Source organism: Canis aureus, chromosome 2, assembly GCF_053574225.1.
Source record: "Canis aureus isolate CA01 chromosome 2, VMU_Caureus_v.1.0, whole genome shotgun sequence".
NCBI classification, from domain to species: domain Eukaryota; kingdom Metazoa; phylum Chordata; class Mammalia; order Carnivora; family Canidae; genus Canis; species Canis aureus.
In genome coordinates, this window is record NC_135612.1 from 3,079,628 (window position 1) to 3,100,566 (window position 20,939).

General features: G+C 34.3%; 1 protein-coding gene across 2 annotated transcripts in view; it reads left to right on the forward strand.

Annotated features, from left to right (window-relative positions):
• Positions 1-20,939, forward strand: part of PJA2 (praja ring finger ubiquitin ligase 2) — a 285,426-nt gene that overhangs the window by 249,431 nt on the left and 15,056 nt on the right. For both annotated transcript variants that reach the window (XM_077861783.1, XM_077861782.1), the window contains 3 exons: positions 3,504-3,689; positions 15,579-15,764; positions 20,775-20,886. In XM_077861783.1, the coding sequence (XP_077717909.1) occupies positions 3,504-3,689; positions 15,579-15,764; positions 20,775-20,886 (484 nt within the window). The remainder of the gene's footprint in view (positions 1-3,503; positions 3,690-15,578; positions 15,765-20,774; positions 20,887-20,939) is intronic.

Sequence of the window (20,939 nt, forward strand, 5' to 3'; positions counted from 1 at the left end):
TTGAGTGCTACTGTTGAGCAGTTTGTTCACTCTCTATAATTTCTCTTCCATTGACCTATATTTGTTTTTTCTTTGCGGAGTCTTCTATGAAGGATCCTCTTAAGGATTTACAGACTTTTTAAAAAGGATGTCCAGATAGTAAATACTTCAGCCTTTGTGGACCAAAAGGCAAAATCAAGGATATTCTATAGGTACTTAAATAACCATTTAAAAATGCAAAAAAAGAGAAAAAAAGCCAATCCCCAAAACAAACAAAAAGCAAAAGACATTCTTAGCTTCCAGACCACTAAAGGACAGGTGGCCAGATTTGGCTCATGGGTGAGGACATAGTTTGCTGACCACTGGTGGAAAGAGAGACTAAGACTGAAGTGCCTTTGGTGACCAGGAGGCTGATCTTGCCATTCAGTAAGACAAACCAAGGATTCAGAGTAGATTTTCTTCAGTAGAGAAAAGAGGAAAATGATAGTGTGCTGGTTGGAAATCCAGTTGAAACTGTCTAAGCAGACAACTTATATAATAAAGTAATTATCACGTGTATTAAATGCTTAGCATTTTCCAAAAATTGTTTTAGAGGTTTATCTACAGTATTCACTTAAACATCTCCATAAACTTGAAAAGGAAATATGGTATTTGAGTAAAAAAAAAAAAGTGGTTAAAAAAAAGATTTGCTAACAGTTATTGATGGCTTACTATTTATCTGGCACTATTAAAATGTTTTTTATATATAAATGCATTGACTTCTCATATGAACTCAGTTATTAGATATTGTTACTAAATTCACCTGATGTGTGAAGTGATAAAGGCACAGAAACGTGAACGTGAAGTACCTTTTTCACGACTAATAATTGGTGGATTCAAATCCAGGCAGACTGACTCCAGAACCTGTGTTCTTAACTACTGTTCTCTAAGAACAATATTAATGTATAACTGTGGCAAAAACTGTGAGGGCAGTAGGCATGAGACTAAATTAAGCTTCTTTCCTCTTCTCTATATATTGGCTTAATTCTGTGAAATACTGCGTTAGTTAAAAAAAGTGAAGGATTTTGGAGTAATATTATGTATGTACTATTTGATGGAAGTTGCAGCAATAGTGGTATTTAGAATGCATCTTTTGAAAGGTGACTTGTGGGACTGAGATTAAATTTAGGGACACCAGTTAATAATTGATTGTCTAGGTATAGATTTGGAGAAGAATATTGGAGCCAGGGTTTTTAGGAGAAATGGAGAGAAAGGAGACATTTTACAGAAAGAATGCAAAGTAAAAAGGATTTAAACATAGGAGTTTGTGAGGAGTCAAAGATACATGAATTTTGGCTTGAGAACAGGAAAATACTATTAGCAGATAGAAAAATCAAGAAGAGACTTGTCTGTCAGATAAGTTTTATTTTATAATTTTTGAAAAAGATTGTGAAAATCTATAACTTATTGGAGGGCAGTTAGTGATTATGAAAGCTAAATGGTCAAGGCCAGAGATATATATTTAAAAGTTACCAACTTAGAGGTGAGGGTGATATATAATGAGTAATGATACAGGCCAGCAATCTGCAGATTTCTTTCCCTAAAGGGCCAAATAGTATTTTAGTATTTTAAAAGAAGCTGAATTAAAGATAAACTTGTAAAAAAAAGTTTTTAAATCAGAGGCCATAAAAAAAAAAAGTAGAAGGTCCACATTTGGCAGAAAGGCTGAGTTTACCGATCTGTGATATAGGCTTCTTAAATATATTGACTACTGATCATAGGCATTCTTTTTATATTAAAATTTGGAGATAGTCCATCAATTATTTCATTAAGTAAAAAAAATTCAGAAGTTGTTACATATTATTTTCCTGAACAGGATCATAACAATGTTTAAAATACAAGGTTTTCTTTTAAGTAAGTAAAGTTGCCATAAGTTAATAAGGGAATCTTAGCCTAATTGTTAAAGACATACCAAAATTGGAGCTGGTAATTTAGCTTTGAATTTGAGAGGCTTCATAGTCAAGGAAATGCAGTTCAAGAAGTCTTTTAAAACTATTTTCTGTGTTAGATTTTTACACGGGCACAAGTCAAGAAGTGATTTACTTCACCTTAGATTATTTTGGGGGTTACAGAAAATTTTACAAAATAAAAGCAATTTGGGTCCTATCCAACTGAAGGAATACTTGCTATACCAGAGTTATATAGCATTCCTTCTCCGGAATGTTTGTGCCCCTGCTGCCTCTCATTTACTGAAAATTGGAAGTTGATTTTATTATTTTTACTTCTAATTTCTCAGAGCTTACATTAGTGCTATTCTTTCTTAATAGCATCTTGATCTCTTGGATTCATCAGGAACTTACTAGTCTAGTTAATATATCATTAATAATATGACCATTAGTAATATAGCATCATAAAGAAAAGTTATTTCTTACTAATTATCACGTCCTTCAGAAACAAACTAAAATTTATTAATTTTTTTGTTTCTCAAAAATCATGGCACTAAGGGAAATCTTTAAGGGGATTCTTAACCAGAATGGTTGATACAGTTGGAGGGGGTATTTAAGATTTATTTTCACCATCAATATGTAATATTTTAACTTTGTTGTGGTACAAGATGACTGTACTTTAAAAGCAATTAAATGTAACCGAATTAACTAAAAAATATAACCAAAAGTCATTTTCTGAGGTTTTTCATTAACCTTTTTATCATAGCTTTTGGTTCCTTCTCTAAATATTCTCTTAGCTGAAATTTATTTTTTTTTTAAATTTTTTTTATTTTTATTTATTTATGATAGTCACACAGAGAGAGAGAGAGAGAGAGGCAGAGACACAGGCAGAGGGAGAAGCAGGCTCCGTGCACCGGGAGCCCGACGTGGGATTCGATCCCGGGTCTCCAGGATTGTGCCCTGGGCCAAAGGCAGGCGCCAAACCGCTGCGCCACCCAGGGATCCCCTGAAATTTATTTTGTATTCACAGTCCAATCAAAGGACTTTAGTAAAGATTTGTCAGTGCAGTTTTTTATGAATTTGAATCTCCTTTCATTTTAAAGTCTTTTGTAAAAGAGGAAGGAAAAAAATCGTTAAGCTTTTAAAATATGATAATAGTGGAAATTTTTTATTCATAGAGGGTATGTCCCCAGTTGTCAGTATGTAATTAGAAAGTTGTTTTAGTTGGGTCAGATGAGTAATAAATCTATTATTTATTTCAGATAGCATTTAATTTATGATTACCAAGTTATATTTAAAATTTTATTTAGAAATAGGTCTAAAAAAATAAACCTATATCTATCCACTACGGAATTACTTCAGTGAAGAAAATAATAAATTGATAAATCTACAACTTGGCCATATGCTATATTCATTTGAAAAAGTTACATTCTGCTGAATGTATTTCTCTATTTACTTTTAAATTTTTTTAAAATGGATTTGGCACCTGATTTATAAGCATGTGTGGGATCAGTCATCCACTGTCTACTATGATGCATTTGTCCAAATGACAAATGCACAAATAGTGACAGTTATTGTATTTCTGTCCTGAATTTGCAGTTCAGAATGCAGTGATGGAGAATGGTCTGCTTCTTTGCCTCATCGGTTTTCTGGTACGGAAAAAGATCAGTCATCAAGCGATGAAAGCTGGGAGACTTTGCCAGGAAAAGATGAAAATGAACCTGAACTACAGAGTGATAGCAGTGGTCCTGAAGAAGAAAACCAAGAATTGTCTCTACAGGAAGGGTATGTTTAACAGTGAGATTTATTATTTGTATGTGTATTGCCCAAGAACGGCATACATCACATTCAGATGTTGGGTATGCTGTTAATTGCATGTATAAGCCTTATGTAGGACCAGTAAGTCCTACTGATTTTTTAAATTATGATTTTAGTATTTTACAAAGCACAATAAAATTAAAAATTCTAGTAATTTCATTATCTTCTATTGAGATATAGTATGTATTTCCACTTCACATTAAAGAAAACTTGGGCATTTAAAAGATTATTTTGAAAAAATAAATAAAATAAAATAAATAAAAGATTATTTTGGTTGAGTTAGGTGTGAATGGATTAGGGCTGCTATTCCTGTACAACAGAAATGATGGCAAGAGGGAAGGGGCAGCCTGGAGGGAAATCAGTGATGTATTCATAGAAATTGAGAAAGTTGCAAAAGTTGAAGTTTTAATATTTCTGCCTAATTGCATAAGATGGTATCTCTGAAATCAGTGATTGCTGGTAAACACCTTTATCTTTTCCCTACTTTAATGGGAATGCTCTAGTACAGGGTTGTTAAACTTATGCTGTGAAGGGCTGGATAATAAGTATTTTCAACTTTGTGTCCCTGTCTCCATTGCAGCTACTCAACCCTCGTGTTGTAGTGTAAAAGTGGCTATGCACAATATGTAAATGAATGGGTGTGGCTGTCTTCCAACAAAATTTTATTTATAAAAACAGGTGGCAGGCTGGAAATAACCCATGGGCCATGGTTTATAACCTGGCTCTAATATTTCCTAAGTAAGAACGATTCTGACTTCTGGGTTGTTTTTTATACACACATATACACACACACACTTTTTTCTTCTAAATCACACTAAAGAAATATGCTGCTGTTGTTTTTATAGGTTTCTAGCAAGATGTCTGTTAAATTTTATTATAGTTTTTTTTAGCATCAGTTGAAATGATCTTAGTGATTTTTTCACCTTTGACCTAATGATCATGAGGAATTATTTTGTTACTAAATTCCTGAATAGTCAGTTGCCTTTATTTCTTGAAATAAATATGATCACGTAGTCATGGTTTGTTGTTGTTTTAATGAGCTGCTGGATTCTGTTTGCTGATATTTGACATAGGATTTTTATGTCGAGATGCATAAGTGTGATTGTTTCTTTGTCTAGATAACAGTGTGATAATTGCTTTGTTAAAACAATCTGTTATACTTTTTTTAATCCCTTGATGTTTAGCTTATTTATTTTTTCAAACGTTTAAATATTTTACTTAAATAGCTTATTCTTTTAAAGGTTGCTAGTATTTTCTTGTGAAACCTAGGTTTGTATTTTATTGTGAGTTAGTATCTGTTAATTTAAATTTTTTTCTGATAATTGGTGGGTTCTAATTTTTAGTCTCTAATGGAATCTATTTTGGTAGATTTGGTTTTCTAAATTCTTTCAGCTTGGACTAACATTAAAATTTGAACTTCGCAAAAGGTACAAATTTCCAGCTTGAGATTAATTCTGTAAGGAATAAAATATATTAGAGAATCTGTAAAGAAAGAAATTTGCAAGCATAATTGGTTTTGACAGTGATTGAAAATGGTGTTTTTTTTCTCCTTCTGATTTTATGTTTGATCTTCTTGAATCACTATTACTTAGTTTACTAAGTATTGAGCTGAGATCTAAAAGATAATTCATGATTGAGGAAGAGCTTTTTGGGCAAAAGGAAAGATAGTAAGAGCAGAGGTACTATAAAAAGCAAAGGGCTTGATATGCATAAAGGTAGTGGGGCTGAAGGGAATGAGTGAACAGAAGAGTGGTAGGAGATGAAGTTGTCAGGTAGGTACCAAACTATGCAGGATATATAGCATCCGGGATTTATTTATAGAACAATGAGATTGTGAGTGAAAGATCTGATATTTATTTATTTATTTATTTTATTTATTTATTTTAAAGTTTTACTAACTGATTTGAGAGTGGGGGAGCAGGAGCAGGGGCTAAGGGCATAGGAAGGAGGAAGAAGCAGACTCCCCACTGAACAGGGAGCCTAATGGAGGGCTTGATCCCAGGACCCTGAGATCATGACCTGAACTGAAGACAACAGACGCTTAGCCTGCTGAGCTGCCCAGGTGCCCCAATCTGACAAACTTAAAAGACCACTCTAGTTGCTTTGTTACAAAGATTGAATTAGATTAGAAAGGTATTTAAGTACAAAAGAGAGAAGAAAGTTGGACTAGGCTGTTGGACTAGGGGTGGTGAGGATTAAAAAAAGTAAACAGGGCAGCCCGGGTGGCTCAGCGGTTTAGCGCTGCCTTCAACCCAGGGCGGGATCCTGGAGACCCAGGATCCAGTCCCATGTCAGGCTCCCTGCATGGGGCCTGCTTCTCCTCCCTCTGCCTATGTCTCTGCCTCTCTTACTCTTTCTCTCTGTCTCTCTCATGAAAAAATATATGAAATCTTTAAAAAAAAAAAACAGGTTTAAGAATATCTTTGAGTTATAAATAATAGAAGGGATTGAGTGTGAGATGAGGGAGAGTGAGGAATCAATGATGGTTGGGTTTTTTGGTTTGAGCATTGGGTAGTTGTTATTGTCATTGACCTAGATGGGACGGTCTGAGGAGAAGAATGGAAAGTACAAACTCTTTCTAGAATTTTTAAGTGCCTATTAGACTGTGTAATGCAGATGGTAAATAGATGCATAGATATTTAATTTTTAAGTGTTAAGGGAAATGTCCCTGATTGTAGGTTGATAATAAAGATATAGGGTAGCAACAGAGAAACATATGTGGAAGTTATCAGTTACTTGGGTTGATACCATACAATAATAAAGCTCCATAATTTGTTTTAAAAAGATAAAAGTGAGGGGGGATGGGGACAGAACTAAAGTACTAGACAGCAATAGTATTTAAGTTGAAAGAGGGGACACCAAAGTTGAAAGATATTGTTCAGGAGAGGGTTCAAAGTTAACTTTGGACATAAGTTAAATTTGTATGGTAAAATTTCAAGGGTAACCACCAAAAGAATATAGAGTTACATGTACTGGAAACCTATAGATAAGAAATATTAAGACATGGAAAAAGAATATTTAAAGTCAATCCAAATAGAAGTAAAGAAAGGGAGAAAATTATTAAAAAGGAGGAAAGAAAGAGATTGGTAAAAGTAAAATGGAACAAGTGCTGCAATAAATATAAATTGCCTCCTAATCTCTGCTTGTAAAAGACAAAGCTTCAATCAGTTTGACTTTTTTAACTTAAATGCTTTTTATAAAAGATACACTTAAAGCTTATGTATACAGACAGACTGAAAGTAAAAGGATAGTTAATGATACTTTAGGCAAATACTAACCAAAAATGGAACAGTTAAATTAATATTAGCAAAGTAGATTTAAAGATAAAAAAACATTATTGGAGAGCATGAGAGGTCATTATATTTCAAGTCTAGTTTATCAGTAAAATGTAGCAACTTTAAGCTTGAATATACCTAATAAAATAAAATAAGCAAATCAAAATTTAACCAAACCAGAGAATAGTGACAAATTTACTGTCATATTGGGAGGTTTTAAAATATCTTTCTCAATTACCTATAATTCATGGATATAAGAAATTCATCTGTCTTTAGCAGATTTGAGCAACTCATGTAAGCATGGTTTAATGAACACCCCACCCTATGGAATGAATAAACACACACACACACACAAACTGAGCATGAACTAGGCTACAAATCACAGATACACATATTTCAAAGATTCAGTATCCTGCAGACTATATTCTCTGACCACAATGTAATTAACTTAGAAATAAAAAACAAATCTAAAAATTTAAAAAATCCATACATTTTTATATTGTTCATCCTTATAAATAACCAGTAGGACAAAAAAAAAAAAAGAAATTATAACCAAAGTCTAAAATGCTCTCTACTTACTGATAATGCGAATACTACTACAATTAAAATTTGAGGGATGCAGTGAAATTCAAAAAGGGAAATTTATCTTAATAAATTAATTAAATAAATAAATAAAGTTATTAAAGAAGAAAACCTGAACATGGAGAAACTGTGCATTTAACTTAAAATAGAAAAGGACTATTAAAGAAAATAAGGAAATTCAGAATTAGAGTTAGGAAAGACAAAAGCAAAACTCAGTATGATTCAAAACAGTTATGATAGAAATGGTCAAAGAAATTAGAAGGTGATATTTTGAAAAGATTAAGAAAAATAGACAATCCACTTAGTGAACAAAAGAAATAAAGACAAGGCACAATACTGAAATAGAAAAACCACAGTACAATAAAAACTGGATAAGGTAAAAAGAGTACTGTGAACTTTTTGCCAGTAAATTTGAAAACTTAGAAGAAATCGACAAATTCCTAGAAAAATGTAATTCACCAAAACTCATGGGAAGCCTGAATAATATTATAAGTATTGCAGATATATAATCAGTAGTTTAAAATCTTAACTGTAAACAGTTAATCCAGATGGTTTTACTTTTTATTTTTTTAAAGATTTTATTATTCATGAGAAATACAGAGAGAGAGAGACAGGCAGAGAGGCAGAGAGAGAGAAGCAGGCTCCATACAGGGAGTCTGATGTGGGACTCGATCCCGGGTCTCCAGGATCAGGCCCTGGGCCAAAGGCAGGCACCAAACTGCTGAGCCACCAGGGATCCCTCCAGATGGTTTTAGAACTAAATTCTCCTAAACTAAACTTTCAAGGATCATGTCACTCCACTCTTCAAGAGAATAGAAAAAGAACTATTTCTCCAAATCATTCTACAAGGCCAATTTAACTCTAATACTGAAAGAGTATGTGAAGGAAAACATTTATTAAATACATATCAAAATCTCAAACAGTACTGGAAATCTGAATATGTAAGTACATATTTTTTGAAGATAAAACTCAATTTCCAATCTGAGTTTATTCCAGAAATGTAAAGGTGTTTTAATATAGAATACCTTTAAGTGTCATTCACCAGCTTAACAGAATGCAGGAGAAAATTCATATGATAGATTCTGTAGATACAGGAAAAAAATCACTTATTAATGTTCAATATCTCAACATGGTAAACACTCAGAAACTAGGATCAGAACAGAATTTCTTTGACCCAGTAAAAAGTATCTACAAAAAACATCATTTTTAATAACAAAGGATTAAAAAAATCCTCCTCTTAAAAATCAAGAGTAAGGGCAGCCTGGGTGGCTCAGCAGTTTAGCGCCGCCTTCAGCCCAGGGCGTGATCCTGGGGCCCCGGGATCGAGTCCCACATCGGGCCCCCTGCATGGAGCCTGCTTCTCCCTCTGCCTGTGTCTCTGCCTCTCTCTCTCTCTGTGTCACTCATGAATAGATGAATAAAATCTTTAAAAAAAAAATAAATCAAATCAAGAGTGCACATAGCACCATTTCAACAGCCATCCATCTTTGGTGGAGGTTTTGGTGGGCATGGCTTGATGGGAAAATAATAAAGGACAAAAAGACAAAAAGAAGGGAACTGAAAATGAAAGAAACTAGTAGAAAATATTTATAGAATATAAAATGTTAATGTGCAGGATATAAAGAACTCCTAGAAATCAAGAAGAAAAACCATCTAATTGGAAATTGTTCAGACATTTTGTAGATAATTCACCAAAGAGGAAATATTAATGGTGAATAAAAATATCAAAAGATACTTAAATCATTAGTAATCAAGGTAGCATACATTAAGATCACAAGGAGGTAGCATTTTTTTACCCACCCATTAGGTTAGCAAACATTAGGAAATTTGACAACGTCAGGTGTTTTGGAGGATATGAATGCTTGTTGAGGGGTGAAATAGGTCAGATTCACTGAAATCATGTAATAATTTTAACATTTGCGTGGTAGACTATCGGCCATATCAGGTATGTATTTTAAGTGTATAAGAGAAACCTCCCCACGTGGCCCAGGAGTTGTGTACAAGATTGTTCATTACAGTATTTTTCATGAAAGCTATAAAACTGGCTATTACCCAAATATTAACTAATAGGAGAAAAGTTACATGGAGTATCATACAGCTCTGGGAATGTATAAGCCACGCTTAGATGCAAAAACACAAGGGAATCTTGGAGATACAGTGCTGAATGAAAACAGTTGAGGAAAAATTAATGTGTATGCTGTTTCCCAAAGCTTAAAAACAAGTTAAATATCTTAAGTATATAAAACTAGTGAAAACTTGTTTCAAAAAATGGAAATACAATAGCATCCAGATCTTTTCTCTGGGGGATGAGGCTAAGGGGATAGGATAGGTGCAGGGCACAAGGTGTATACTAGTCAGTGATAATATTCTAGTTCCTGCTTTGGGTGGTGGGTTTTATAGGTGTTCAACAGAACGTTTATAACTTAAACAGATTGTTTATATTACATTTGAGGGGAAAAAAAGGAATTAAAAATTAAAGGGAATTGAAAGAGAGTAGAGACAGTCACCATACCTAATTCTTTAGAAAGGGAAGGCGCCACGGATGGATGCTGAGCCTAGGAAAATGTTGTCCTCACCCCCCAAAACCGGAAGCTGACTGTTGGCTTATAGAATGTTCCAGAGGAGAGTAACAATTACAGGAAAGATAAAGTGAAACTCTTAAGATGAGAAAGGTTAGGATCCACATCTCAAGGAGAGGGCTTTTAGGAGCAGAGACTTCCATTGTACCTAGCGGGAAGGCAGTAGGTAGGTACAGGTGTAGGTAAGTAAGTCTGTAGGTTCACAGTGGGAAGGTGGGTCTCTGATGCCTTTAGTATTCTTGTTATTACGAGATACTGAGAGTGGGGAAGATAGGAAGATTGCAAAATTGAAGGAAAGAAAAAAAGGTGGGAAATAGGCTTTCACAGAGCTAGATGACAAACTTATTAGGTAAATCTTGAATAATTGCTGGACAGTATTGAATGTCCATTTAAAATAAGTATTTTTGAAGTTAAAGTAGTGTATCACACGTGTGTATTTTTAAGTTTTTCCTGCTGTTTCGGTGACTACAAATTTTTTACATAAATACTCAAAATATTGTAATAAAAACTTAATATTTTGCCTTTACTGTGAACACTGAATTTATTAGAATAAAGAGACAGTTCTTCAAATTAGGAAGACAGTTCTTCCATCTTTGTGACTAAATGACATGGAACAGGGTACCATTGATTTTCTAAACTATAATTCCTTTTGAAGCTTTTTTGACTTTTAATTCAAATTTCAGTTATTTTCCTTTGTACTTTAACTCCAAGATGAGGATTTGAAATCTGAAAAACTTGCTATACAATTAGAATTATTAAAAATGAGCCTATGCCTAAAGTTTAGCAACTAATTAATATGTGTCTTGATTTATAAAATGAAAGCCAGTTAATTAAATACCAGTTAATTAGGAATGCTTATAATGCTGTCCAGGATTTTATGAAATTTCTTATAATATAGATTGTTTTATGAAAACCTTAGCCCTTTAAAATGTTGGCTTTAACCCAAAGGTTTAAATTTTGTGCTGCAAATAATGGATACTCAAATTGCTGATCAGTTAGCTAAAGGCAACCACTCAGAATGTAAAATCAGAGTTAGTATTTTCAGAGATTTTTTTTTATTTGTCTGCCTTTCATTTCTCAGAAAATTTTATGATGCATGGTTATATAATAAGCATATTCTAAAACTTTTTAATGAAAATGTCTTTAAAATATTCCATATTGGCTTGGCTTATTAATATATTTTGATGATTTTAATATTGCTACTCACATATTACTAAATTTAGTTTCTATTACTGAGGAATAGGGATCTTGAATCATTAAGGAAATATATATATCCTATATATCATAAAGGAAACATCAGTCTGTGTATCTGAAACTTTGAGTTTAAGTGTAGCCTGTGGTCAAGAGATTAGATGATGCTGATGGACTTATAGGATTTTCACTGGGAGTAGTAGCTTGTGGGGATTCGTCATGAAGCATTTTCAGCTTCCTCTCCTGGCAGCAGCATTCATTTCCTCCAGGCTCTGCTGGAAACGCTCAGAAGGAAAGGACAAATCCGCAGTTTCCCTTCCCAGTTGAAATACTTGTGAATTTAGTGGTGGTTGTGGTAGGCACATGCTTCCACATCTTCCATCTACTGGAACCCTTTTCAGAATTGACCATTTGGAGACACGATTAGACAATATGTCTTTTTAAATCTTGTAAATTACTGTATAACTTGATAATGGCATTTTGTTAATTTTTGAATTAACAAAATGAAATGACACTGAATGTATAAGTTTTTGTGAATGTGTTACATATGGTATGTCTGGCGTGTGTGTAAATGTGTATGTATAAGGAGAGAGAGAGAGAAGACTGAGATGTTGCTTTAAATATTTTCAAGGTTTTTGAAGCATTGAAACTTACATAATATGCTTACATTCCCATGGGGGTACATGTTTCTTTTGTTAGCTCAGAAAATGAAAGATACTTTTGATTCTATTGTTAAGAATCTTTCTTTTCTCCCTCCCTCCCTTCGTTCCTTCCTTCCCTTCTTTCTCTTTTCTTTCTCTTTTTCTTTTGCTTTTGCTTTTGCTTTTGCTTTCCTTTCCTTTCCTTTCTTTCCTTTCTTTCCTTTCTTTTCTTTCTATTCTTTCTTTTCTTTCTTTTCTTTCTTTCATCAAGCCAACTCTGGCCCAGCACAGTGCCACTCTACTAGCCTGGTAAATTTTGTGTTAAATGGTAAGAATTGATGTGAACCTTATGTAATATGTTGAAAGCATATACCATATACTCGTTATTTGCTATCTCTATGACTACATTATATTACGAGTCATTAAAGACAGAATCAAATGTTTAAGCAAAATACGTAGCCAAGAATTGCTTATATAGTAAAAGAATATTAATGACATGTTGTAAATTATTTATATTCAGAATAACTTAATATTATTCTTCTTTGAATTAAAAAAAAGAAGTATTTCTTATACCGAATCATTTTCACCAATATAAACTGACTCATTTTGATTTTTATATAATAGAAAAAATATTTTTTTATAGGAGTACATTAGAAATAACAAAAATTTCCCCAAATTATTTTTTAAAAGATTGCTTTTCAAGGATTTATTGTTAACATTTGCAACACAAATAGAGTATCTATTGTGTGCTAAGCACTTATTGCAAAGGGGTGAAGTTACCATGAGTTAGAGTGCACTGTTTGCCTTTGGAAAGCTACCAGTTTAGGAGGAAACCGGTGAGTCACCAGAAAAGTTCTAAGACAGTATGACAAGTGCTTTCATAAAAATGTAAACATAGAGGGATCCCTGGGTGGCGCAGCGGTTTGGCGCCTGCCTTTGGCCCGGGGCGCGATCCTGGAGACCCGGGATCGAATCCCACGTCGGGCTCCCTGCATGGAGCCTGCTTCTCTCTGTCTCTCTCTGTGTGACTATCATGGAGAAATAAATAAAAATCTTTAAAAAAAAAATGTAAACATAGAATTTTTGATTTTGTATTTTAAATCCATATGGGTTTCATTTTTCATTGGGCCAAGTTATGATGCATGAAAATATCTACCATCTTTATATGTTAGATATTAAACCTTCAACAAGTTAATCATATTTTGTTATCCTAATTTCTCTGATTTTACTAGAGGCAATACTAGATAATAAATTTTATTATCCTGTTATTTTAAAGTGTTGTTTAGGACCTGAGATTAAAGAAACATTTATAGGTTAGGTGTAGAAAGAGATGCTATTTCCGTGCCTTTAACATGTGTTGATTCTTGTATGTGGACATCATCTACATCTCTTTCATAAATGTTTTTATCCCCAAAGTTAAATTTGCACATTAGAATGAATAATTCTCTACATAGAATTATTATTGTATAATTCTAATTCTAATTATTATTCTATAACTCTAATTCTAATTATTATTCTATAATTCTAATTCTAATTAGAACTTATATGTTACTGTATAACATTATTTCTCTTCTTAAAATCCGAACTAAAATTCATCTTCATCAAAACTATGCTCTAATAATTAACCTCCTTTTGATATACTAAAAAGTATTTTCTGTTAAATAGAATAAATAAGAAAAGCCTACCAGTATAATTTTCTTAGTTATAAATTCACAAAGTACCTTTTGTTCAGTCATTGTAGCCTTGACTTTTGTTTCTCATGTATTGTAATTAATTCTTTTCAGTTTGATCTTTGTGTTCGTACTTCTGGTGTTTTGACTTTTAAGTTGTGTAATTTAACTATCCTGTCTGTGGCATCTAGGTTTTACATCATGCTTACAATGACACTGAGAGTTTTGTAAAAATTTCTCTCATGATTTTTCCATTACGTCTTTGTTTTAGGAATGAATGGTGGGGGCGGGGGGCACACGTGTTTTTAAAATGTAGGTTTGGAATTTGTTAGTGGGTAAGTAATGACAGATTTAAACTCCTTCCCTCCACATGAGTACTCAGTTGTCCTAATATCATTTATTGAATAATTCTTTTTTCTGTTGTTTTGAAATGCTTCTTTTTTGTCTTCCTTGTTTTATCTGTACCATTGGTTTGTCTGTCCCTGTTCCAGTGAGCTTATTTTCTAGTGGGAGAAAGACTAACAATGAACAAGTAAGAAAATGATAAAGTAGAAGTAAATTCTCTAATGCAACTAAGCAGAGTTATGTGGTAAGTCACTGGACAGCTGCTTAAAATGAATGGTTAAGACAGGTCTTTCTGAGGAGCTGATATTTACTCTGACCTAAATATCAAGAAGGGAATAGCTGTGCAGAAATCTGGTGAAAGAACACTGTAGGGCCACCTGAGTGGCTAAGCGTGTGCCTTCTGCTCAGGTCATGATCGCTGGGTCCTGGGATCGAGCCCCGAATTGGGCTCCCTGCTCAGGGTGGAGTCTGCTGCTCCCTCTCCCTCTGCTGCAACCCCTGCTTGTACATTCCTATTCTCTGTCTCTCTCTCTTTTTCTCTGTCAACTAAATAAAAATCTCTAAAAGAAAAGAAAAGAAAAAAAAAACATTTCAGGTAAAGGAAATGGCCCCAAGGTAGAAAGAATGTGTTCCAAACGTAGAAAGAATCATTGAAATATAGTAAATAGGAAGAGTGGTGAGAGGTAACAGTTGGAGAAGAGGGCCAAGGAGAAAGCATGTATGATGTAGGGATTTGTAGGCCAGGCTGAAGAATTTGGACTTTATTTGAACTGTGAGGGAAAACTACTCAAGAGCAGTATGGTGTTTTGTTTTGTTTTGTTTTTAATTTTTTAGAGAGTGCATGTGACTGTGCACGAGCATGGGAGAAGGGTTGGAGGGGGTAGAGAGAGAGAGAATAGAATCTTAAACAGGCTCCTTGTGGAGCCGAATGCGGGGCTCAGTATCACAACCCTGAGATCATGCCCTGAGGCAAAATCAAGGCAGATGCTTAACTGACTGAGCCACCTAGGTGGCCTCAAGAGCAGTATTTAAAAATTAAAATGGTCTAGAATGAATTTTTCTTATTTTTCTTCTGCATAAAGAGAAATACAGGAGCATAGGTAGTTTGTATGTCAAATAAATAGGTTTTCATGTAATTGGGAACTATTTCTGTATACATATGACCCTGTAACAAATTGCTTCCCTTTTAAATAACTTTTCAGTTAAATCAGACTTTTAGAATCCCAAAAGTACCAAGAGTTTAGAACTCAAAGAATAAAGAATCTATTTGCACTAAATAGAGCTCTTTTTAGATAACAATTTTATGATCTTTTTAGATAACAATTTTATGATGTTTTAAAATAATATCTTTTCTTGGGCACCTGGGTGGCTCAGTGGTTGAGTGTCTGCCTTTGGCTCAGGTCATGATCTCTGGATCCTGGGATCGAGTCCCACATCAGGTTCCTCACAGGGAGCCTGCTTCTCCCGCCTGTGTCTCTGCCTCTCTCTCTCTCTCTCTGTCTCTCTCATGAATAAATAAATAAATCTTTAAAAAATAATAATTTTTTTTCTTCCCTTAAAATGTTTATATTAGGGAACAGACATCTTTGGAGGAGGGAGAGATTCCTTGGTTACAGTACAATGAAGTCAATGAAAGCAGCAGCGATGAGGGAAATGAGCCTGCCAATGAGTTTGCACAGCCAGAAGCTTTCATGCTGGATGGGAACAATAACCTTGAGGACGACTCCAGCGTGAGTGAAGACTTAGATGTGGACTGGAGGTATGTAACAGTGCGATTCCTGTGGTTAATTGTTCATTGAGTAGAATTTGTTTGTGATGCTAAATTGAAACCATATCTCTGATCTCAGAAGTGTTCTCACCTTCCCATCTGTCAGTCTTCCTCTTCTGATCTCATTCTGGATGTCCCTTCCTACATGGACACTCCCTCCTTCTTTTCCAGGCAGTGACTTCTTTTTCTCTTTGGCCTTTTGGCTCTCTTGAAGCCCACCTTATATCCTTGTTATTTATAAGCTTATGGTTTGAGGTTTCCAACTTTTAAATTTAGCTGTATATGCTGAATATAGCCTTCCATTTGATCTTTAAAAAAAAAAAAGAATCCTTAATAAATACTACTTAAAGAATTTCAGAATCTGTGATTAAATGAGAAGAATCGTAAGAAAATAGTTAACCCTTCTGTGTATGAAAAATATAATTGTACCTTCCCAGAAATGCTGAAAGTATTCAGTTTACTTTATGCTGAAAGGAATAATGAACTTCAAATAAAAGAAGCATATAAATTAAGTGGATTATAGAATTGTTATGTCTCATGATATAATGGTCAAAATTTGTTTTGGTTTGTAGTTAGATTTATCTTTCAAATGTGCAGTATGCCTCTGAAAGCAGCTAGTTACTGAGATGTAGAATAATGTCCAACTGATGTCCAACTGATCTCTTGTTACTTTTTCTGGAGAAAATATGATTTTGTACTACCTTTGTGTCCATCTCTACAGAGATACAATTATAAGAATTTATTTTGTTTTTCCAGTTAAAATTCCATCACAGAAAATTGAGAAGAGTATAGATAAGGAGAACTCATTCATATCTCCCCCCCCCCCCCATAACTGCAGATTTCTAGAACTTCCGTTTTTGAGTCCTCCTTTGTATCTTTAGTGTCTCTTTCTGTGTGGGTAGCTACTTTGTGCTTCTCCAAATTGTTCCAGATATGAATCTCAGGATCTCCTTGAAATCCTCCTTACTGTTTCCTATCTCTCACTTCCCAGGGTGAAAATAATTTTATGCACAAAGCAGACTTTCACTGACCATTTTGTGGAAGTACAAAGTGGTGTTTCATCACAGCCACACAAATAGTTCATAATTCCATCATAAACATTCCTGGCTCCAAAACCCATTTTCTGGCTTCCCAAACTTTGTGGCAAAGCAGTGGCTCACCTGGTCCTGGACTTTGCTGGTCTTGGTATTTTATCCCCCGCCCCCACCCCCATGTCTGTCTATCCCCCTCTTCCTGAACTCCTTGGTGTACTGCTGTCTTCTGTCTCCATTATGCAAAGTCATTCCCTGTAATGCTCAGCAGATGACAGATTTGTCGCTTTAGTTCGCTTCATCTGTGCACGTTGGGAGGCAGTAACGGTCTAATATGAAGAAATGTTTTCTTTTGCACATTTTCAAAATTTTATGAAAATAATTTTTTACAACTCCATTAGGTAGATGCTCTAGTCTATAGTTGCACTAAAATTTAATTGATCATTTCTTCATTGAAATAGTGCAGTGACTCTTTCCCCTCATATAACTTGTTCTGTGCTTCAGGTGGTTTCTTTATGGCGGTTTGATAGAGGTGACATCACTGAGATAAGTAGTATTTATTAAGATCTTGATACATATTTCTAAATAACTTTCAAAAAAGGTTGTCCCACATAAAAATTTAAAGAAATAATTGAGGTCTTTCTTGAATATAATTTTAACTTAAACTTGAAGACTTTTTAGTGTTGGTTCTAACTCAGTGACAGTCCCTCTGGACATGGCTGTTGTTTGTTGTCAAGATTTTAGAGATGTTACTGATTGTCCCCAAATGTGGGGAGCTTCAGAGTAGCTTTTTTTTTTTTTTTTTTAATATGGAAAACATTTTAGCATTGATTTTAAGAAAAAATTTTGAAGGTTACTATTTTGAATTTTATGTAGATATGACAACACTTCATTATTTGCATATGTGGCACTATATTAATTTATGTGGCAGTCGTTACAGGTTGATGAAGTGAAAATATGATTTGGTTTTCATATTAAAATAATGTCATTTTGACAACTAAAAGGAAAAGCCATGGCAAACAGCAGCACTTCTTATCTCTGAAGCCAAAATCTTAACATTTTTGTTTCACCACAACTTAAAAAAGAGTTAAAGCTTTTTGATTCTTTAGTTTCAAAGAAAATGGGAAAAAGTCCTCTATCAAAGTTTATTTGTTTTGATGTCATAGAAGTGTTACCGCAGACTACCCAGAGACTATTTTATAAACTAGTGCGATGGGAGTTGGTTTCAGATTTAGACAAATCCTGACTGTACCATTTTTTGTTTTTTGATAACTACTTAACCTCTCTATCTTCCTGCAAGAAATTGGGGTTAATAATTATTAACCTAATAAGATTGTGAGAAATTAATTCCCTATAGATAGGACCATGGTTTAATAACAAAATTTTAAAAACACTTTTGAAATTACTTCAAACTTCAGAAAAATGGCAAAAATAATACAAAGAATTTCCATATATTCTTCACTAATAGTCCCTAAATGTTAACATTTACTGCATTTGTGTTATCATTCTCTTTCCTTTGTTTCTCTATGTTTATGGCATTTCTCCCCCCCCCACCATTTATGAGTAAGTTGCAAACAAGGTGCCTTTTTACCCATGGTCTAGAATGAAGTCCCTAAGAACAAGGACATTTTCTTATATAACAAAGTAAAGGCTTCAAAATCTAGAAATTAACACTGATAACAATACTATTCTCTAATCTACAGAATTATTCAGATGTTTATAGTTGTCCTTAAATTAATGCCAGTAGAGAATTTTTTTTCTGTCCAATCCGAGACCATTCATTGTTCTTGCTTAACATGTTTCTTTAGTCACTTTTAACCTGGAACATTTCCTTAGTGTTTCTTTGTCTTTCATAACTTTGACATTTTTAAAAAGTTTGGGCCATTTACCATCTACTAGTTTTAGTATCATTAGTGATTTTTGTCTGAAACACTTATATTACCATGGTGATTGCTAGATGAATGATAATAGAATTTTTAAATTAGCTGTTATTTAGCAGTGACCAAATTTATGAGCATATATATTCTGCTTTGAATGCCTAGCTCTGCGTAGTCTAGAAAAGAAAAGAATTAGGAGATAGTTGACTCTAACCGTTTGAAGGAGTTTTCTGCAAAGGAAAAGTGGGCTTAGTTTGTATTACTTCAAAAGGCAAAACTAGAGCACTTACTTTACAGAAGTTTCCTACTCTGATAGGGCTCTCCCACACTGGCACATACCACCCCAGAAAGCAATGTTTTTACATGGAGAAAATGATTCTGCTGTTTCTTGAATGCCTACTCTGGTGCCATCTTTGTGCCAGGCATGTGTAGGTTTATTTTATACATGAAGAAACAGTAACAGTTAAATAAATTTTTCACATTGTTTATGACTCAGTTAAATGTAGAGTTCAATTGCTATTTCACTGACTCTGGGGCTCTTCCTCTTTGCACTATATCTCACTGCCGGGTGAAGGAGTTCTGGTGTTGCAAGGGAGATCGGAGTCACTGATTTGTAGTTTAAATTCTAATTTTAAGTGCTCGCTTTGGCAGCACATATACTAAATTCTAATTTTAAAATCTGTGATTGCGTGAGAATGTTTCTTTGAACATGTGATGTCTGCTAATTTTTAGATGCTACTAAGCTTTAATCTTCATAAGAATACTTTTGTATTTCTTGGCAATAGATCTGTAATTTTGATGGCACAGAAGTTGACATCAAAATTATTTTGAGCTAGCTAGTATAACTGGATGTTCCTGACTGTATTCAGCTTCTCTTGGGGACATGGACATCAATAGACGTTTGCCTTTAGGTGGACAAAATAAGTTCAGTTTTGGAGATAGTGGATTTGAGGTGGTGGGAATTAATTGGGCTCATGTGCCCCCCAGAAAACTAAAAATGTAGGTCAACAGCTGAAGAGGGTTTGGAATTAGGTGAAAGGTTAGAAATTAACCTACAGTGGGCAGCCCGGTGGCTCAGTGATTTAGCGCCGCCTTCAACCCAGGGCCTGATCCTAGAGACTTGGGATCGAGTCCCACGTTGGGCTCCCTGCATAGAGCCTGCTTCTCCCTCTGCCTGTGTCTCTGCCTCTCTGTGTGTGTGTCTCTCATGAATAAATAAATAAAATCTTAAAAAAAAAAAAAAAAAAAAAAGAAATCAACCTATAGAAAGGATAAGTGAGACACTGGACTTGAATGTAGTTTCCGGGGAGCCAAGATTAGAAAGAAGAGGACTGAGGACATACTTAGAATTCCTGGATTTTGAAATATGTGGTATTTCCAAGACTAGAGGAAAGTAGGAATCTATGTCTAGGGATGGAGGAAGGAGATTAGGACCAGAATAAAACAGATTTTCTTCAAGGAGACTACAGTCCTTTAGAAAAAAAAAAAAAAGGTAATAAAAATGAGCATTTAAGAGCTAAATCTTTTTTCAATCTGAATAATGATGGAGGAGGCCTACTTCTAACTTAGAAGAATAAAAGAGATTAAAGAGAAACACTTGAGAAAATTAAATATTTTTTAAGGCCAAGTAATTAAGCAGGACAAGGTGAGAAGAAAAAGAGGCTTTGACACTAATGATAGACTTAAAATAAATGCATCAGTTATCTTTACCATGTTCTCATGTAAGTTTAGGTTGGCAACTCAAACGAACAGAAGGGGAAATATATAGGCAAGAATTAGAAGGGAAGAAGTACTACCTTTATCCCAGGCCTAAGCAGTCCTCAAAGTTAGAACCAGAAATGTAGGATTTTCCTACAAACTTGTGTCATGAGTGTGGTATCCTAACTCCTTGTGCTTAGTATTTCACTTCCCTGCTGGTTCCTCGAGCCCCTCACTGCATAAGACTTATATGAAAATATTTTATTTATTTTAAAATATATTAAAATATTTACCATTAAAATATTTAATATTTTCTGCTTATAGTATGTTTATTGGGATGCTAATATATCTTCATAAAGATTTCCCAAATCATGGCTTTTTTTTTTCTTTTCCAGCCTATTTGATGGTTTTGCAGATGGATTAGGAGTTGCTGAAGCGATTTCTTATGTGGATCCTCAGTTCCTCACCTACATGGCACTAGAAGAACGCTTAGCCCAAGCTATGGAGGTATTTTAGTGACTGGCTCTGATGCCCATATATAAGTTGGTGGGATGCAGAAT